Below are 22,066 nucleotides of genomic sequence, written 5' to 3' on the forward strand. Positions count from 1 at the left end.
TTCTATCTGTTTCGTTAACATTATTTGTTTAATAAATAATTTTTGGTTAAAAATAATAATTCAATTTTTCTCAATACATACTGTGTTGAGTTGTCACTTTTGAAATACATGTATGATATACAGTGGTGGATCCAGAAGTCTTTCTTCGTAAGGGCGGGGATTTTTTCAAAATTTAATACAACATAAGAATGTTATAAAAAAGTCTAAAAATATGTCATTATTCTTGAAGGTAGGGAGGGGCGATCACGCCCATTGCCCCCCGCCCCCCTCCCACCACCGGATCTGCCACTGGTGACATGGTATAGGAAAGATATGTATTCGCGTAAGTCTTCGCTGTTTAATTATAACAATAGGCACATGCATGTCCTTTATTCACCCTCATGTACTTCAATGTTACGTGTACTTATGAAAGGCTCTTTCTTCCAGAGAGCACAAGCTCGCAATGCGTGGGTTGCGGTGGACGAATTCATGACCAGTGGATTCTACGAGTTGCTCCAAATCTAGAGTGGCATGCGGCTTGTCTGAAATGCGCAGAGTGTCAGCAATTTCTCGACGAACATTGTACCTGCTTCGTTCGGGACGGGAAGACATACTGCAAACGTGATTATGTCAGGTGAGAAATGATTGCCGAACTATTACGCTGCATTTCATAGCTATGGATGTATTCAAAAATTTATTTATTCCATATATCCATAATATAAGGGTGTCCCAAAACTGGTGATACAAGCGGAAAGGAGGTGATTCTACGTGAAAAAAAGTCGAAAATAGAGAATAAACTTTTTTGATATCCTGCTTCGTTTTCGAGAAAATTGATTTGGAATTTATAGTCGGGTGCCAGCGTACGAAAGGAGTTTTGGGTGCTTGAGCGATAGACTCTTGGTTTCACTGATAACTGCCTCTATGCTATTCTAAAAGCATTCTCCTTTCCCCGTTTATCCCTCAAACGCCTAAAACTATAGTTCTATATATGTACTTGTATGCGGTCAAAATTCAAAATCAATTTTCTCGAAAACGTAGCGTGATATCAACAATGTTTATTTTATATTTTCGTCTTATTTTCTCATGTAGAATCACCTCCTTTCCACTTCTATCATCAGTCCTAGGACACTCTATACTCTCGTTACTACGATAACGATTGAAATACCTATATCATATTTGAAATCATAATGGCAAACAGTGTTGTCTCAGAAAAAGATAAATTATATTCATTAGAAAAATGAAAAGCGAAAAGAAAATATCTTTCGTCATGCTATATTTTATACCTGGCTTCATGGTGTACTGCTGAAATTATTTTTTAGTTTGGATATATTTTGATATTGTTTGTTACCCGCAACAATTTTTTTATGATAATACTTTAAAAGTTTTCTATTGGATTCCGATGTAAAGAAGATACTCGTCATTTGAGCAAATGAATGCATATTCTGATCCCGGAGCCATGGCATCTGCCTGATGCGAATGACGACATTATCTTGCTGGCAAGTCCTGTTCACTTCTTTACTTTCATTCGTGATAAATAAAAAATGATTGTTTAATATCCGAATATAATCCTCACTATTCATTCTGGTCCTCGAAAAAGCTGGAAGTAGCATATAACTTACACAAAATACTGTTCAGACTATAAGATTATAGTCATGAAATTTCCATTTTGACAACTAGTAGTTCTCTCCGAAGATTGTACGAGTACAAATGATGATCATCGGGACCATTTAAAGTAAATTTTCTTTGACTGGAAGATTTACGTACATTACTAAAATGTGTGAGAAGTAGGTACCTATTCAATCGAAATGTTTGAACTTAATACGAAGTTAATAAATTCAAATTTCTTTACATTATTTGAATCGTGATTAATATTTCCGTCTAGTTTCTTTACTTCGAAGTAAAAGATGCCTTCATCAAAGTTTGTCTTTCTATGTGATGAGTAGATACTGCAGATGATATGTCAGTGTACTATGCAATGGAAGATTCGATCTAATTTCTGTAAGAGTCTTACTGCAGTCTCAAATCGAGACGAAAATTTCTTTACCTATATTTACTTGGATTTTTCAAAACATTTATAACATGTTCGTTTACTAATTTATCAACCGTACATTAAATACAGATTGTACATCAAATGTTGAAACGTCGAAATATTATTGAAATGTTCAAAATAGTATTCATGGAAAGACTCAAGAAGTCCAAAGATATCACTTTCTCTAGGCGCATATTAAATGTAGGGTGACGCAAAACCACGACGTGCTGAATTTTTGTAAATAACAAAAAAAATATGACAGCACACATTGGCATGTCAGAAACGCATTGCAGTTTTACAGTTTTGACGCAGAAGACTACGTCATCTTCAATGTGTGCCTAGCCTTTAAACATTTAATAGAATGACACTATTCTGATATTTTTTTCTGCTTACTCAAAGACTCTTTTCAGAAAAAGTTGTTTGCCATAACTTTATAATGCTGTTGCAATAAAAAATGATTCAAGTAAATATTATCTAATTTGGTAAGAGTTATCCGAATAACAAAAAGTTAATACCCTCTTTCCTTTTCTTCTAACAGTTGTCCGAAAAAATTGTCTTGCATCTTAAAAGATTACTACTCTTGAATCATTTAATTTAAAAACAAAAATTTGATATCTTCATTAGTTGCTGAGAAAAAAACAACGTTTTATTTGAACGTCTTTGTACAAGAATTGAAAATTTTAGAATGGTTTTTTAGTTGTGAAACAGAGTATACATGTACTCCAAGGAAAATCAAATAATCCTTGCCAGTACTTACAGTACTTACATAGGTATATAATGTCAAAATGACTTCGCACGCCAAAAAGATATACAGGCTGATAACGAAGTAAATATAAGTATTGGGAACTTAGGTAAAATATACTACTCTTGAAAATATGTTGTGAGATAATTATCGACTGCTAGGTTTCAACGCCAATATTATCAGTTACGGAGTATATGTCAATACACGATACGAAAATTCGACATCAGCAACATGATAAGTACGTGCAAATCTGCATCACTAACGGATCTAGCTCACAAATCAGGGAGATATGATGATTTCTGCATTGATGCAAGTTGCAAAAGGTGTCGATTTACTGATACCAGTCTGCAAATGTTGCAACTTACATCATGAAATCACGAAGAGAATACTTTACTTCGCATAATTTTTCAGCATGTGTAAAACCTTTAAGGATGAAAAAGAGTTATATAAAAATAAGAAATTCTTCCTTTTTGATAAACATACGTGTAGAACGTCCCATTTGAATCCACTCACATAAGCATTTTCGAAACTATAGAAGATACTGATAAATGTTTCAGACAAATTTGTATAGCTTTGAGGAGCACAAAATCCAATGTAAAATGTAGGGATTTCTTCCTGAGAGTACGCGTAGAGAACACATGAGGAGTAACTTTGTTTTCTTAAATGAAATTGTAGATACATATAATTATAGATACATTATAGATACATATAAATCTTATACTTTACATACTACTAATAGTATATCTACAATCGTTACTAACTTGAAAATAGTGTAACCAAATTTCTCGGGGTATGTGTGATCAAGAGAGAATGAGTTGCGGAACGAGTGCTGATTGGATGGATATCGAATGTGTAAGGTTGAGAGCGAGTGATAAAGGAATCAAAGAACAACACGAATTTGGAGAGCGAAGAGCATGTAAAAAATAAGATTTATAAGCAGAGTAATTTTCCTATGACAAATCTCTCACAATAATTAGACGATTTTTTAATTTAACCTTACTGTGGTACGTCAAACTGACTCTTAGCATTAGTGATGATGTATGTCAAATTAGCTCCGTATCACTACAATGACGTCAGACGTGACGACTTTCTATCAATTAATGGTGACTTGACGTCAAATTGATTCCGCATAAGTACTGTAAATGTTTACGTTTTTTATTCTGCCAATTATTAATCTTGTATTAAGATATATTGTTGCATTATTGTTAAGTGTATTGAAATAAAATTGATTATTATAATTGTATTAACAAAAAATACATTTTGTATATGAAATGTTATAAATATAATAAAATTATCTAGAAAATAACAAATAATAGCGTTTTAATATAAGTAGAATATACCTCTATCTAGGAATGTGTCAAATTGATATCACATCACTACTAGCGATATGCAAGTTAATTTGTCGTCAAGTCGCCACTAGTGATACTAACACGGTGGTCACCATGTGAAGGTTGAATGTAGGTTGTCAAGTACTTTGATATCTAAAAATAATTGCAAATTAATTAATTTTCTCTGTAAAATAATTAAAAACTCTTGATTACTAAGGCCTAGTTACAGGGGAGGATAATAGTACAACCTTTTGACATTATTGGTAGGCACTACATAAGAAAAAGACTGTAAAATAAATTAGAAATATACCTACCTACATAGGTAGGTTGCAAAATGACAACACTATGTACGTGAGGGTTAATTTTGTCGTCATGCCATGTTTAAAATATAAAACGGTGGACAGAAGGAAGAAGTCAAACTGATGAACAAAACTTTAAAATATTTATTATAAGCAAAATAAAAAGAACGTTAATGCTAAATTTAGCCTTCGATTATTAAAATGTTTGTGTATGAATATATCATAACATAAAAGCTAATAAAGCTAACATATCTACTGAACGAAGAAAATAATAATAATCTGAAATATTAATCAATATGAACCAGGAATATTTGGCAGTGCATAAAAGATTCGAAACTCTATGCTCACGTGAGCTCTGACCACGCTGAGCGTTTTGATGGTATGATTCCGTGCAAGTCGATCGTTGAAGTTGAAAAATGCCTTGCTCGTCAATTCACAGATGTGAATTCACAGATACCGTGCATTGAACGTCAGAATAAAAGGTGAAGAGATTACGCGATTGCCTTCACTTGGCGCACAAAATTTGGATAAGATAGCACTCACAACTCAAAGAATACACAAAATGCGCGCCAAGAAGTGAGGAAAAAGTACGGCGTGCCTTTGTCCCGCTCGAACGGAAGATCACACCGTAACGTTGCCTCTTCGATTGCACCAGGACGGACGAGCACATGTTTTAATCGACACTCGCAATCGATGTCCCTGAACGAGATCGCGGTCTACGGAAATAAAGATTGAGGACCTCGATTAGTCTTTAGCTAAGACTCTGCTTTTCATGGTTGGACGACTGGTATTTTCGAGTTCGATCTATTCTCAATTTTTGATTCTTTAAACATGCCAGGAATATTCCCAATGAAGAAGCACACGATTTCTTCAACTATAGTACTCCAATTTCCAACTTGGATTCATCGAGAAAACAGCGTGTGGAGCAAAAACGTAAGGGACTGAGAAAATAAACGCGCATGTATTGGTTACGCGCGAACAATGTAAACAAATAGAAACAAAGAGGACAGGAACACGTTTGACGGATTAACGGGAGTGAAACGACGAGACACGCCATCGCCAGTGGTAATCCGAAACGAGTGGCTTTTCTTTGAAAAGAAAGACTGGACTTTTTAAACTGGCAGCATTGATCGACGCGATCTCTCGCCGACAACCTGCGCCAAATATTTTTCTCTCTAGAGGACAGTCGGTTTATTTGTATTGGTCCGCCCGATGTCGAAATGCCACCGGAACGAAGAAGAAGACTGGCATATCCGGTCGACACAGATTCGCCAAGCAGGAGAGGCACCGATGACGATGGTTTGTTGTTTCTATTGGTTTATTCGGGAAGTCGAGACAACCGAGGAATAAAACGTTCCCTTCTGGGTGTTCTTTCGCGTAGATGTCTTCGAATGGATATAACTCTTCTAAAGAAAGTAAAGAGGCTTGATGCTAATAATTATTACTTTTGGTATTTAGTACATAATACTGCTACTTGGAACTATATTAGAGTTTTAACGTAAATGTGCACAATTTTTTTATGTCAATTATCCTGTATCAATATTGATTGATACGTTCTATTTTTCTCAAAATATTCACTTTTTTCGAGGCCGCAGGTACAATTTTTCAAATATGGCCAATTTTATTTCTTAAAAATAATTTGGTATGATGGAAAGCATGATAATCTGATGGAAGGAAAAAGGCATATTTTAATTCTGTCAGTTTTATCGTAGTCGTTTGTAACGTGTGCTGAAAAGGGTTTTAACGCCTGTATGATCTGTGAATTCATTGCTGTTTTTTACATTTTTTATACTAGTATTTTTGCTCAGCCACGTACACCTATTTAGCATGACTGTCACTCCAGTGTCATCACAAACCATCTTACAAAATCAGCAATTTCATATCGTGTGATCTAATAACTTCTTAAATACTGACCTAATAAATGTTTCATATAGTATAGAAAATTAGGTAACGCTTGGAAAAATGGATATGACAAAGTGATTTTTAGCTACGCGGAACAGAAATAGGAAAGTGTCACAACTGACGGAATTTTGTATACTTACCATATAAAATTAAGTTGTAATGTTTTGAAAATTATTTTTCATTTTGACCAATTTAGCATAACTATAATATGAATCTTGTATAACTGAAACTGTATTATATTCTTGCAAATATACTTTATAACGTTTCTGTTTAATCGTAAAAAATTAAATTTAAAACAATTTAACTGTTATCACGTTCGTTGCCGATATGTGAACAGACGACGGATACCTGATGCCGATCGGAGCTCCTGCTGCGCCGACTGCGAATGTGTTAATTAAAAATTTGGGTTACATACTACCTATCATTTAGTTGTTGCTAAATAAATATATTAAGAGAAATTAACTTATACGTTGTAAGAAATATAAAAAATAAGCCAAAATTTGCACACGAAGTTTGCTTTCTTATTATTATATAATTTTGGCTTAATAATTTATACACTTTTACTTATTTAATTATAGCTTCATCGTATTCAGATCTTAATTATTCCTAAATTATTCACGGTCACTCATCAAATTAAATTAACCTATCTACACCTTTATTAATAAATTTTGGCAATTTAAGCGATGCCATTAACGAATCCAATTTACTTTGTAGAAATTGAACGAAATGTCACAAACAAATACAATTCGAAAACTAATAATTGTTTTACTGAAAATATAAACTCGATTTTGCTGAAATATGCGCCTACGGATAACATAATGTACCTAAATGAAGATGCTAAATAGAATTTATGGACAAGTTGCAGTAACTTCAGTTTCGGTCAATAAAGTATTTCGAGTGTCAGTTTGATAAAATCACAATTCAAAACAAATTAAACAATTCACAATACAAATTACACATATTAAAACAAATTTTAAAGATTTATTTTTACTGAAGACGTTTTATATAGGGTGTCATTTAACTTCTTCATCTGACTTTACTTGTGTACTATTTGTTATATATAAAAATGTTTCAAACAACAGTTGTTTAGTGTCAAATAGGGCTTACGATATTTACAACGTTAGTGTACTATGCTTACAATGTTAGTTTTTTGTTTTTTCGATTTTTTGTCGAGATACAAAGGTTATCCTGAGTTTTGTATTTGTAATGCGTAGCACTTTTATACCATGCAAATTGAAAGAGGCGTGACTGCAGGGTAGAAAACTACTACATATAGGTACATGGGATCGAAAATTAATAATTACAGATACACGGTCCCTCATAAAATGTAGTATTATCTAGTAAGAGGTAATTCTGCATGAAAAAATAAGTCGTTAATGAGGAATAACATTTTTTTAAATAACGCTTCGTTTTTGAGAAAATCGATTTTAAACGTGTCAAGAATGAGTGAACCTGACTTCTAGATAATGATGCCCTACCCATCGATTATTATGGAAATATAGGTTTATTCATTTATAATAGGTTAATCGTATAATACATTTTTATGTACCTTTAGGTATAAGATAAAAAATTTAATTTTATAGGTATTTGAATCGCTATTCCTGATATAGAATTTATATTTTTAACAAAAAAAAATATTGATTGAAAGGAAATTTTTCCTTCAAAACTGAGAATATAATGAAACATCACAATTTAATCGTCAGTATCTGAAAAATAAAAATACACCTGTTTAACTTAGAATCACAGGTAACTATACGAGAGTTATTCCAAAAGCTCAAAATCAAATTATTGTTGAACCTCATAATCTGTAACTGAAATCTCTTGATAGATTTTTAAAGTGTTGTACCTAATTCGACGACCAGGAATGTACTGTATATAACAGCCAATTTCTTCTAATTATTAGATTACTGTAATCAGAGCTATTAATGACCTTGTCATGAAAAAATTGAATTTACAGTGAATTACTAAGGATCGAAATTTGTTCCAGACTATTCGGTACGAAGTGCGACAAATGCAGCGAGTGTTTCAGCAAGGATGACTACGTGATGAGAGCGAAAAGCAAGATTTATCACATAAAGTGTTTTCGATGTTCAGCATGCATGAGGCAGTTAGTACCTGGTGATGAATTCGCTTTGAGACAGGATGGTCTTTTCTGTAGACATGATCACGACGTTCTTGAAGGTGGGAAACTCTGTTCAGGACCTGGCAGCGTTCCTGGAAGCGAAAATAACAACAATGCATCCCTCATGAATAATAATCATCATCTGCATCCCAATGATGGTTCGATATCAGGTAAAAAAACCACTTTTCCTCATTAATTTTGTGTTAAATAGGAAAAACAAAGTCCTATTCAATTGACATTTTAGGTTACGCCATCAGAAGGTACAAAAAGATATTAGAGTTCTTTCTAGAGATCCTATAATCAAATCCACTTTTTAAACAATTAAAATTTAGAAAATTTGTTTACATAATTAAATGCATTATTAAAAGTATATATTATGGAAATAGTTGTTGAAATATTGTAAAAATTATGTTTTGCATCCTTAATTTTACAAGGTACTCTACCACCCTAAACATGTACGTTTGTCGAGAAACTACGTGCCGAATAGTTTTGGTATTTCTATACGATAGTAAAGTTTCATCTTCTATAACACTTATAGAAGGGTCGAAAGTTTTAAACAACTAAAAGTACCTTTTAATATCGTACTTCGTTCTAACAGATTGTGGCAAGTAATTGCCACTACGATTTTTTTGGCATTTCTGATAGTAATCGAACAAAAAAATGTTTCGAGTAAAAGTTAGTTAGCTTTCAATCGACTACCAGTTACAGTAATTCAAAGTTTCCAAGAAATGTTTTCTTTCAATCAAAAATAAAGCTCATCTTGATTTTTTAAATGGTAACAATATATTTTCACATCATAATGTTGTAGCTAATGCTAACCGATGAATTCAATGACCTGGTATTTATAAAGTGGAAGCATTATCGTAAAAAATTAATTTGCTTGAATGAAATTACACTATTAATTATATACTCGTTACAAATAGAACAGAACTAGCGTATGTAACCCTTATTGTTGTGTTGCTATTATATGCATGTACGTAGGTAGGTACGCCATTCACATACTGTTCTTTTTCTCGCGATATACCATTTCTACACCTATTCTTTCTACATACCTATCTTCGTGTCATGCATATTTCATAATTATTAGTTTTAACCGATAGTTATAAGATACCTACTTTTTTCATTTTATTATAGAATATTACAACTAACACGCACATTTTCGTACTTTTATAAAAGTTTACCGTCAATTCAAACTATTTTTGTTGATATTAGAATAAAACAACGACTGATTCTAATTAGTCTATATGATTCTAATCAATAAAATTTTTGGGTACCAAAGAAGGTTCACAAACCTCCAAAGTAGATAAAAGAATAACACTTTAATTCACATAACAACTAGCTGGTTTACTGTCATTGTCAGTGGATGATGCAGAACGGGTTGCTTTGGATAGGGTCCTAACAGTAGCGACTGGATACTCGAAAGACAAAATTTGTTCGATAATGTTTGAAAGGTCAATAGCTCGAAGCAACAAGCTCTAAGAAGCGGTTTGACACTCTAGAGAGTTAGCAGATCGTTCCAAAGTAGACGAGATTCTAGCGGTAGCAATTGGATTCTCAGAAGGAATGGATTTTGTCTGAAAGAAACTTATTTGGGCAGCCGACAATTACTTTATTCTGTAATGAAACGGGGAAATCGCTCACAGGTTATGAGCTAGCTTGTAACTTAACTAGCAATTTATCGCTAGGTTTGAGCAAAAGTAGAATGATGGAATATAATTATTTGAACTTTAGAAAGTTTTATGTATTTTCTTATACATCAACCAAACGTGCTGTAAAATTCGGACCACTCTTCTAACACACAATTACTCCGAGATTAGAGCACTACTCACAATGTAAACGTACGTACATTTAAAAACAATGAAATAATATTTGATCGAACCGAAAGCGGAGAGTGAGCAGACCGTGATTGTATCGATAGTGTGGTTCGACTAATTGTTTACTCTAATTATTTAAAAAAGGGGCGATCTGATCGATTTTGATGACCTTAAAATATGTTATCTCGATCATCATTGTATACAATTTGTCTCTATATCTGTATGTTACTGCTATTCGGTTTTAGTTTCTGAGATTTCAGTTCTACTCGTAACCTTAACTTACAACATGTTATGGTTATAGTATTTAATAATCTGAGTAATATTTTTTTACATATCATAAACCGTGTACATAAACATCGACTTTTCTTTACAAAACAGAAAAACCATCAACTTCATTAATTTTTTTACAACTTTCTCATCACATTTATCATAATTATATAGCCTCCTTTGCAAGTGAAAAACTTTAGTGTTTAGAAATTTGCGGAATTGGAAATTTAAAGATTTGAAAATTTGAAAACGAATTAGATTATGTATGAGAAAAACATCGAATCCCTGAGTGACTCAGCTTTGATATGCTAAGAGTTAAGACAACTCTAAGGTATGATTCTGACCAGCGGGTTTTAAGAAACGAAACATGATTGGACGGTAGTATCGTAACTTTTATTGCAGAGGCGAATGAGCGTAACTTACTTGTGGATTACATTGTCTGGACATGGACTATCAGGACACAAAGGGTAAATTTGCAAAAGGGTATCAGCTCGAGGGGAAACTCAAAGGGCTCTCTCAGTATAAGGGTGTTGTGTTAGGATCACGGGGTTATAATTAGGTGTTGATAATTGAAGCTGTTAAGACCCAAGAGGCTTGACCACCTTCCTGCTGCCCAGCAGGATTACGCAGGATTAGAGTTCTTCGAGCTAGCCACTGTAATAAGTGGACACATATCGACTGTATAAGGTTGGATTAACTGTCGCATGATATTTCTGTGGATTAGATAATAATCTTATTACACAAATTTCTCTACTATCATGTCATAATATGCTGCAGAATTAGTAGATGTCACATATCTAATTACATCTTATCATACTAAGAGATCATAAGACTTCTAAAACGTCCAAAATTTAAATATTTTATGGTTTGAAAGTTCAAGAGTAGGATATGTAAGAAATTGAAAATTTGTAAACTTTAGAAATTGAAGATTTGGAAGAAAAGTGTTCGCGTTAAAGGACTGTTGATGTCCCTGAGCGAATTCAGCTTCGCATAATAAAGGTTAAATCAGTGGTTATTTCAAAAAAATATGTTATAATATTTTAGATATTTTTTTTATATATCTTTATAGAATTCGCTTATGATTATTTGTAGAATGGTATGTTATTTTTTAATAAAAAATGGGCAATTAGTTTATCATTTTGTAATTACAAATGTATGCAATATAAAATTGATGTGCATTTTCATAACCAAATTTTTAAATTCTGAGTTAGTTATAATAATTTATAAGTTAGTTAAAATAACGATAATTTAACAGCTATTGTTAAGCACGGCGATATTTTACTTTATTATTTTATATTTACATTCAAGTTTATTAGTACATTTCAAGATTTTTCTTCAATTTTCTTCATTTCTTTAAACAAAGATAATAGACATTATCCACTGTCCAAAATATAAAGAAAAAGGCGTGGTTAGTTTTCAGACTGTTAAAAGGTTAAATAGTAAACAAAGATTTGTTACAATATAACGTGTTTGCAAGTGTCAAGGAGCATCTGATCTAGACCCAAACGAAGTCAAAGAAAAATATTCGTAGTATGACTCATGGTGAATCGTAACTTAATAGTCGTATTTATACAATATGATGTAGTAGAGTAAGTCCGGGATAGTTCGACTACCGAGAGAGATCGGCCAGTGAGAATAGTTTAAGACTGATGCAAGAGAAGGCTCTGTGTCTCATGTACCAAAAAAAACAAAAAAAAAAAAGGAAAAGAAATGAATCGGTCTGTTGTCGATTTCGCATTGACAAATAACACATCTAACCGTGTTCATATAACTTGTAACTTACTCTTAAAGTCTAAAAATTTGAAAGGCAGGTGAATTTTTACACTACTTCGATATCAGGGGATATAATAAGTATAAAACTGCAGTACGACTATAGTAATATTCATATTCGTTTTTATTTTATGTTAAAAAGGTAGTCGATCATTCCTGTGATTCTGGTATAGTTCGACCTCATTAGATTCAGGCAACAGAAACCCAGGTTTACAAGAAAGCGACTTATGGTTTCAAAAGTGGAACGAAAAGAAGTGCGTGGGATGCGAGGAAAACTATTTCAAAAAATAATTTTAAATGTTTGAACTACAGCCATTGATTCCATGATGGATGCGAGAATGTATACGATTTATGTGGAAAATTAGAGGAGAAAGAACATACCAATTCATTTTCTCAGTTATTATACTTTTTGTAAACTACACATTTTATTTTCTTCTTTTTTTTCGAGGTAGGTTCCACCCCTAGTGGGCGGGCGCTCTAACCCCTACATGCGGGTGAGACCGCCCAGTTGAAATGTCAATGTCTTTTATTGAAAATGACAATAAATATTTTAATTTATCGCGAAGTATAATTGATGTAAACACTACACTGCTTGAACATTGCTCTAATTTTCTCAAAACAACAAAAATATGAAAAAGACAACAAAATGACGATTTTTTTCAAAAAGTGGTCGAATTATTACGGACTTACCTTATCATTAATTCGTTGTCTAAGCACGATTACGATGAATTATATTTAGACGGAGAGTCTAGCAACGCAAGTCATAACGCCGTTTGATTAGTGAGTGCTGAAAGTTCTGTATACAGTAGTGTTTCTAATAGGGTTGATTTCTGACGCTGCTACCTACGTCTGCGTCCAACAGACACATTGTAAAAACTATGAAAAACCAAATGCTGTAGGTCATATGTATATCGAAAACCGTCGTGTATGTTTCGACGCAGACGCAGTCCGCAGCATCAGATACGCGTATAGAAAATCCTGCCTTAATCCTGTGACAGCGACGCACTCTGGGGATGTCATACTGCGCGTGCGGATTGCTGTTCGTCCTCAAGCGAAGGATCAGCATCGACTGCCTATAGGTTATAACGCCTATGCATATATAAGGAAGACTTTCGACAGGCGCCTATAGGCGTTGTACGCAGTGAAAGGGTTAAATTGATGCGATTTGGCACCAACAGCGTCAAATATTTGGTTACAAATTTATTCAGAATGTAAGGCTTTCAAGTCAAATTTTTCTGAAAAAGTGTAAGAACGTGACACAAGAAATAGGTGGTCGTTTTTTCTTAAATACCACATAAGCAATTTCGTGACTGTCGCGCGCGACTATTGCAATAGCTAACGAAAGTATATTCAAACTTTACGTTTACGAGATTCAACATACGAAATATGTATTTTACAGTGGTGTTTGAGATAATATAGTGTATAAAACATGAAGGAAATCTTATGCGAATATCAGTAAAAGTAAGAAGTAATTGATTGAAATACATATCTACACAATATTCACAATGGGTTCATTATAAATGCTCACCATCATAGCCGGCTGTAGTAGCTATGTTGAACTAAAAACAGAGATAAATAGAGCCTGCAATGCTGGGTACTTTTTCTATCGAGTGCAAAATCAGACTCTCACAGTGTTGCTCTTTTTTGTTCAGCATTGCTAGTACTAGAGTCGGCTGTGGCATCATGAATGACTAACAAAAGTATTCGGTCACTCGAAAACTGTTGGTGATTTTTCATATATCTCAATCTTGTATGTAAACAATAAAACATTTAGTTGATCTTAAACTGATCTTAAAATTGTACACTGTAATAATGAAATAAACATTGAATACGTCAGAAGCGCAAATATGTAAATGAAAAACAATATACAAATTAGGAAGCGATGGAAAATCATATAATGAAATCGTATAATTTCTAAATAGGTGTAAATTTACAATAAACTACATCATAATAACGTTAAAAACTGAAGGAATTATTGTGGACAAAGCTCGTTCGCGTCGCTTAGAAGCGCTAATGGAACGAGAAGAGAAAAGAATTTATTTTGCAAAATAAACAAAATTGCCAGTTCCGCTTTGAAAGTATCAAATACAGTACAACATCACATGATGATGTCAAATATGACATATATAGTTGGTTATTTCCGTAAATATTAAAAATGAAAACAAAAAAAAAATGTTTCAGACAGAAGTTTTATGGTATCAAAGAGCACATACTGTAATGATAGCAATTTGACCTTACGATGGCCTTGGAGAGCCCTTTGAAGATTACATTTCAATTTTTAAATGGAACCCTATATTTTTGATTGCATATTCTTGTAGCAGATACGGAAACGTTTTCAAAACATTGCTTAGACATGCATTTTGCGTAAGCCATTGTTGAGTTATTAACTTTTAAAATTGGCGTGCCGCCGGTACAGCGTTACCCGATATAACTGTTACAATAAACAAAACCGTTCAATTGTTTTTCGTCTAGAAATACACAGAGCCTTACCGAGCAACTTCTTCGGTGATGTGCATCGGGTAACGCTAATAACGGCGCCATGTCAAATTTAAAAGATAATAACTCAACAATAACTTATGCAAAATACATACATGGGTAATGTTTCGAAAACGTCTCGATATCAGCTACAAAACTACGCAACAATAAATATACGGTTCCATTTAAAAATTTAAATGTGACCTTCACAGAGCTCTTCAAGGTCTTTGCAAGGTCAAATTGTTATCATCATAGTATGTCTCCTTTGATATCATACAACTTTTGTCTGAAACATTTTTTCTCATTTTTAATATTTACAGAACTAACCACTGATGTAAATTTAAATCGGACGTACTGTATACATATGTATATATACATTTACATTTTATATACATACATACATGACTGATAGCGGGTCTATAGGGAAAAGCCCAACTTGTATTCTCTATGTAGCATACCAAGGAAGAGAGAGTATAGGCTCCCGAAAAGTGATGTAAAAGTAAAACATGGTACTTCGTCTTTCTTTTCAATGCCAGCTTGAGCCCTTGTCCTACTTATCGTAAAATAAACTCAACGTTAGCTGACTACGCCGAATTCTCGAAAATGATGGGAATAGTGGCCGAGTTTGTACAGAATAGTTTCAGCGAGGTTTACAGAAGAAATTTTCTGTAAATCAAAAGAAGAAATGATATTTCGCATAAAATTATATTAACAAGGTAATATTTTCGGGGAGAAAGTCACATTCTCATTGTTACATGAATGTAATATCTTTAGCTCGGATGATTAAAATTACGTACAGAAAATAATAAATACAGAAATAATAAAACATGGAGATGCCTCTGTTATGGCGTGGAGTGGCGTAACAGCTAATGCCACGAGTTTAGTGTTTATCGATGGTCTACTCAGTAAATGTAAATTTTTGAATACTTATTTTAAACAACAATCTTAAAGACACTGCCTATCAATTGAGATTATTGAAAGACTCCGGTTTCAACAGACTAGCAAACCAAATCGTAAATCTTTGAGCGTGAAAAAGGTTTTTGTATAATATATTATACACATTGAACATTAATTATGTGAAAACAGATGTTGACAGAGAAAGCACAGACTTCTATACGTATAATACACTAGATTGCTAATTTCTGTCTGGAAAGCGTTCTAACTTTTATGTGCCGATGTTGGTACATAGAGTAAAGCGCATGCGCGGCGAAAAGGGACAAAAGAACACATATTTCTATATAATGTAGAAGTATTATATAGAAGTCTGTGCATGTGATACTTACAGTACTTTCGCGTTAGTTGGCCATGGTTCGAAACCATGGGAGGAGATAATTTCAGGATTTATTTGTAACTTTTATTCGTTAATTTTTATTTTTAAATTCTATCGTGATTTCGAATAATTTAGTCATCTTTCTCTATGCGACGTTTTTAGTTCGTACGTTACATAAATAAATGCTTTCATGTATAAAGCACGATAATGTTATGGCTTGCATTTTGTTTTGAGATTTCAATACTAAGTGGAGGTCATGATTTTGAACGTGTACATGTGTAATTAATCTTAATCTGTGTTTGAATCCGTATGGTGTTTAATACACGAGTGCGCTTGCATTGACATGTATGTATATTAATAAATATGTATTAACATATTAAAATTTCAATTTGTGTGATTGTTAATAATAAAATACTCAAGTATTTAGATACATTTACCCAATGATTATTCCACGCCAAATCGATCGCTTTTTTCCTTTCGATGCCTGAAGTTCAAACTGGTATATATATGATATTCAGTCATCATTCTGCTGATTTCGAATTTCTTTAAAAGGTACAGGCTTTTGAATTTTACGATTGTTATACATTTTCGTAAAAATGGGCTGAAAATAATAATTTTTATCTTGGATACTGTTCATCGTATTTAGGTACTTCAATTTTTATGTTGCTTAAGAAGGATTGGCCTTTCTGAATAGGTGTCTTTATATTTATTATTATATATTTTAGTACACGTGTACCAGTGTATTAAAAATTACACGTATTAAAACACGGATACATTCATTGTACATATGTTTTCTACACATGTAAAATAGAAATCTGTAGTACTAACTACTTCTCTCGTGATATTTAACTTGTAGTCTAGATTATAAATTAATGGAAACGAGTCGTGCATATAGCGCGTATAGGAACCGTTGTCCATTTACAAAGGTGAAATCAGCAGAATGGTGACTTAATAGCACATGTAGGCTACATCATATTTCATTTTGAACTAAATCCCAGGCATCAAGAGGAAAAATGCGATCGTTTTAGCGTGGAATAATCCTTGGGTAAATGTGTCTTAATACATGAGTATTTTATTATACATTAACAATCACACAAATTGAAATTTCAATATGTTAATACATATTTATTAATATACATACATGTCTATGCAAGCGCACTCGTGTATTAAAGACTATACGGATTCAAACACAGATTAAGATTAATTACACATGTACACGTTCAAAATCATGACCTCCACTTAGTACTGAAATCTCAAAACAAAATGCAAGCCATAACATTATCGTGCTTTATACACGAAAGCATTTATTTATGTAACGTACGAACTAAAAACGTCACATAGAGAAAGATGACTAAATTATTCGAAATCACGGTAGAATTGAAAAATAAAAATTAACGAATAAAAGTTACAAATGAAAATGAGAATCAATTTCGCACTGATAAAAGTTACAAATAAATCCTGAAATTGTCTCCAGCTTCGAATAATAAATAAAGATAAAATGTGTTTCGTTTTAGTTTGCATTTGAATAATTTTTTGCCCATCTCTGTCCCGAAGACTACTTCTAGAAATTCCGAGTGTATTTTTTCTCCGAATCGTTCGTCTTAAAATGGATACATAGGTAGAGTAATAAAGAATGAGTGCGAATGAGATATCGATATAGGACATAATAAGTAAAGGGTCTCGTTCAGAGAGGTCACGGTTATTTACTTGAAATTCGTCACGCTGAAGACACTTGGCGATGTCACTTCTAAGAAGTGGTGGGGATAGCGAAAGCCACTGTCCTGGGGAAATTTCAGTCAACTAACCTGGAGTCACTGTACTATGTATGTATAGGTATCTATTGTATACATGCTTACCCTTTTTCGACGCGCATGCGCCAGTTTAGTACATTACTTTCTGGGTACATTCGTTCTGCAGCTACATACATAGTATGATGTGATATTGATAGTATGCAGTGGGTTACAACGCCAATTAAGAGAAATTATCAATAGCAAAGTGGCACCTCAAAATATCAGCGCAATATATGAAACCTTCGAATACATTCGTTTTGGTATGTGTTTGTAATAAATATATTGTCAATACTTCGTTGAATTATTTTTTAATTTTACTAATATAATCTTGGGACTTCACCCTTGCTATAAGTATTGTATTGTTTAGAATACTCCGGTTTGACATACATACATGTTGCTCGTGTTAAAAAGTCGTAAATGGAAGCGCTCGAATATTTTCGTTAGCCGCTGTGTATTTTTCCACAGAACGTGTTGCGTAGTTTCATGGAAATCGTTGTGGGCAAAAAGCTCCTTTTTCAATGTCCGAATCAGCAAGCCACCAGGCAGCAGCGACAGCAGTGGATTGACAACTCTTTACCGATATGCTAAGGTGTCAAATGTAGCACCTCTGTGCCAACTACCGTGGCACATAACTACGCACAATAACATTCATTTCTTTTTTTTCCTAATAAAACTTTTTACTTCTGTTTTTACTTCTCTTTCGGACACCGTAAGAACCGTAAGAACCGTAGGATTTTGTTTAATACCTTTTTACATATCCTCTTACCGTTCGCAAATAGTCGATTTCATGCAGCTACTGAATCCTTCCGAAGGACACCGTTGAGAAAACTGGATCCTGATTTCGACACGAATTATTACTCGTTAATTGGGAGTTAATGAAATTCGACGCTCAACAGGTTTCGCTGTTTCACCGGTTGAAAAGTGCCCGAAAGGTTTGCGATTCCTTTTTTTGCGCTTGGTTTCTTCCAAGTTCCAACAGTTCTTTGCTGAGCGGTGCAACTGAAAAAGGAGTCGAATCTGAAAATTTTTTAATTCTTCTTAGATTTCTTTTAATTTCTTAGAAAAATTCCACGTAGATTTTGACTTATACGTTCAAAAGGTAATGAAATATATTAAAATGTATTGAAAGATGGAGTATAAGTCGTTATAGTTTACAAATGCAAAGGATTCGTTGAAGATTAAGGACAGGTTTTAACAAGTATAAAAAAAAGCATTATCAATACTTTGATCGCCTTAAAATTAATGAAAATTGCATGTAAGGGAAAGTGACCTATATTGTACCGACCTCCTAAATTGTACCTCACCAACATTTTTGTCATTGATAAATATGTATATGTATGATTTGTGTCAAGTAGAAACAAAATATTTCCCGTTGAAGTTTTATTTAATTCAAATTACAGACACATAAAAGAATCTGATAGATTTGATATAATTTTTAATGAGTTTACTTTGATTGATTATAATCTAACAATATCTACACTTATAACCGATGTTTTTGAATTTTTCTAAAACTAGTATTATAGAATATTTTACATTTATATTATTATATATACATCATATTCATTATAAAGGTCAATTCGAAACTTATTAATAAATTGAGCCCCTTTTCCAAAGCGAATCATCAAAATGTGTAATATCAGAAATGTGTAAAAAGATATTAAACTATTTGGTAATTTCCATACTGGAAATTATTCTTTCTAGAATCTTACCTAGTAGTCTTTCAATATTCCTCACTGAGGTACGATATTTTTCGCGAGCTAAAGTACAATGTCCTGTATCACTTTGGCAATAGTACGTCATTTACTTACTATTTTACTGCGCATATAAACATTTTGGAAATAAAATCAGTCTAAAAGCTAAGCGAAACTTTATCATCATTTTTCAATATGGTTCAGTTCAGACTCATGGTACCTTCGACAATTTGTATCTCTGTGACGAGTAAAATACGACCAAATACAAAGACCTAAGCTTAAATACTTCACGATCAAGATCAATGTTGCGGAAATTTTCTTTAATAGATCTCCACCGATCCAGGTAGTCATGATATAATACTTTTATACACCCCATACATACACACTTATTAATCATTTAATTTTCTATTTAATGTACAATACCTCTATAACATGACTCTATGACTGAATTAAAGTTTCTATTAAATATAACTTATTTAGATTTGACAAATTAGTAATAATTTCTATAAAATATAATATAAAACTTCTATTTTTGAAACAGTCCAATAACTTAAATTCTTTTGTTTCATTTTTAGATGAATTTAATATGGAACCGCAAATTTTACTTTATTACTTACAATTTTTGTTATGGCATGTCTTGTATACGAATCTTTTATACACAATTGTAATAGAACATCCTTATTATTATAATCTAAGAAAAAGCTTTATACTGTCAATTACATAGTGTTATTATTAAGTATTATAATTAAAACACACCATATAGGGAGCTCTGTCTTCTTGTAAAGAATAACTATTTATTTTCATATGACTTATTAACATTGACGTTAAACTAGGATCTTAAGTTGTTGAACAATAACTTCATAATGTTGTTTGATTCTCCATTTTAATTTCATAACAGTTGTTATAACTAGTTTAATTATCGAAACCGATTGCTTTATTAATTGGTACTCTGATTACCGAGGTTCTGTTATAAAATAAGTTCAGTTATTTTAATGTAGGTACGTATATTTCAGCAACAGATTGAAATATAACGTTAACTGGTTTTTGATTTCATTTCTGAATATGAGTGACAAAAGTTGTAAAATGTAGACTTGTGATCGTAAATGAATAGATAATTCCTTGTGCTTAAATTCTGTTACATACTTTATGATTCAAAACATATTAAACATTCCAATGTACGTTTATGTCTCTTAAGAATACCTAAATTCTAATAACTAAACAAGCTCCTAAATGCGTTTGGAATGTGAAGAATTCTGTATTGAAAAATTTTTAAATATTGCGCTTAATAGTTTCCATAAATCGGATCATCATTCTGAATTAAATAACCGTAGTTACACGCGTAATTATTCATCTTCTATGTTCGATTTAAAAGTAGGCTACTGGTCCCTATTTTTTAAATTAATTAGTAGATATCCCGAGTCGTTAATTTTATTTGCTCAACTGTATCAATTCTTTAATCCTTTCTCGCTTTTCATATTTCATAATGTTTTAATAAAAATAGAAAAAAGGAATTTTGTATCACAACTTTAGAAATCCTTTGAAACTTTGAACACTTTAATGTACTTGTCCATCATTGTCTACCCCTGTTAATGTGCTTATAAAACAAGTTAATAAACAATTTCACTGATGATATAAGTATATATTACAGAAGTCTGTATTAAAAAGAAGATAAGAGTTGCTATATATGAGAAAGTAAAATAACGGTTAGAACATTGATTCGAACAAGGTCTTAAAGTTTCGCGGTATTACTGGACTCACTTTGAAAAATAAGAAATTTAAAATCCTTATCTGATTCAAATTATACTTTTACATAATTTTATATTTTATACAATGTACATTATACATATTATTTATCAATTTATTCACTTCAGTTGAGTAAGCTTTCCTTAAAGTTTTTGATAAAATGTTCAAGTCAATCTCCCGAAATTATAATTCGCTTTATATAAGAAATAATATAATTAAATAAAAAATGTACTATACATAGATCAAAAGCTTGGATCTATGCCCGCTTTGCACACGACTATTCAGTTGGATGATGCAATTACGATAAAAATATTCTCTAACTCACTATACAATCTCATCGATGGCCAACAGTCTTGAAAAGAATTTTACAGAAGTTGAAGAACTTCGAGTAGCAGAAGCTAAAGTTCTCGATCGTATTCGATCTCACGAATGACCTTTTCAACGGATCTTCGATCTTCCTCGTTGTGCCTAGCGGCAATTGCAGAATCACATCCAAAGTTTGTTCACCGATAATATTGTCTTTGCCCTCTCGAGTTGCTGGCAAAGCCTCCGTCTTCGAGTTTTCGCGTTTCCATCTGTCATGTTGAATCACTATCCAGGTCTCCCATTGGTCAAAGCAGAATGGTTCACAGGACCGTTTGGAACGATAGTCATATTCATTCTGTTCAACACATTCTTGATTTAGTTGTGTTACTTTTCACAGAAAAGGTAGTTTCTTCAGAAGCACTTTCAAAAAGCCTTGTAGATCTAAAGTGTTGGTCACAAAAGTGTTCCTGCTGTAGTCAACCCGTCATCATGGAAGTGTAAAATTAAGTTCTTGTTTTTTTCTACGCGTTACCATAGTT

At 32.7% G+C, this 22,066-nt stretch overlaps 1 protein-coding gene and 1 long non-coding RNA gene across 2 annotated transcripts in view; one reads left to right on the forward strand and one right to left on the reverse strand.

The window, feature by feature from the left end:
* Window positions 1–372: 372 nt before the first annotated feature.
* Window positions 373–22,066, forward strand: part of Tup (LIM1_Isl and LIM2_Isl domain-containing protein tup) — a 38,190-nt gene continuing 16,496 nt past the window's right edge. Inside the window, exons 1-2 of the mRNA XM_076391734.1 lie at window positions 373–613; window positions 8,267–8,571. Coding sequence (XP_076247849.1) covers window positions 381–613; window positions 8,267–8,571 — 538 coding nt within the window. The 5' untranslated portion in view covers window positions 373–380. The remainder of the gene's footprint in view (window positions 614–8,266; window positions 8,572–22,066) is intronic.
* LOC143187520 (uncharacterized) lies at window positions 460–21,774 on the reverse strand. Its single transcript, XR_013003214.1, has 4 exons — window positions 21,547–21,774; window positions 18,554–18,804; window positions 8,395–8,493; window positions 460–521 (listed from the first exon to the last, which is right to left on the reverse strand). It is a non-coding gene; the product is annotated as an uncharacterized LOC143187520 (long non-coding RNA).

This window comes from Calliopsis andreniformis, unplaced genomic scaffold (assembly GCF_051401765.1).
Source record: "Calliopsis andreniformis isolate RMS-2024a unplaced genomic scaffold, iyCalAndr_principal scaffold0048, whole genome shotgun sequence".
Classification (NCBI taxonomy): Eukaryota; Metazoa; Arthropoda; class Insecta; order Hymenoptera; family Andrenidae; genus Calliopsis; species Calliopsis andreniformis.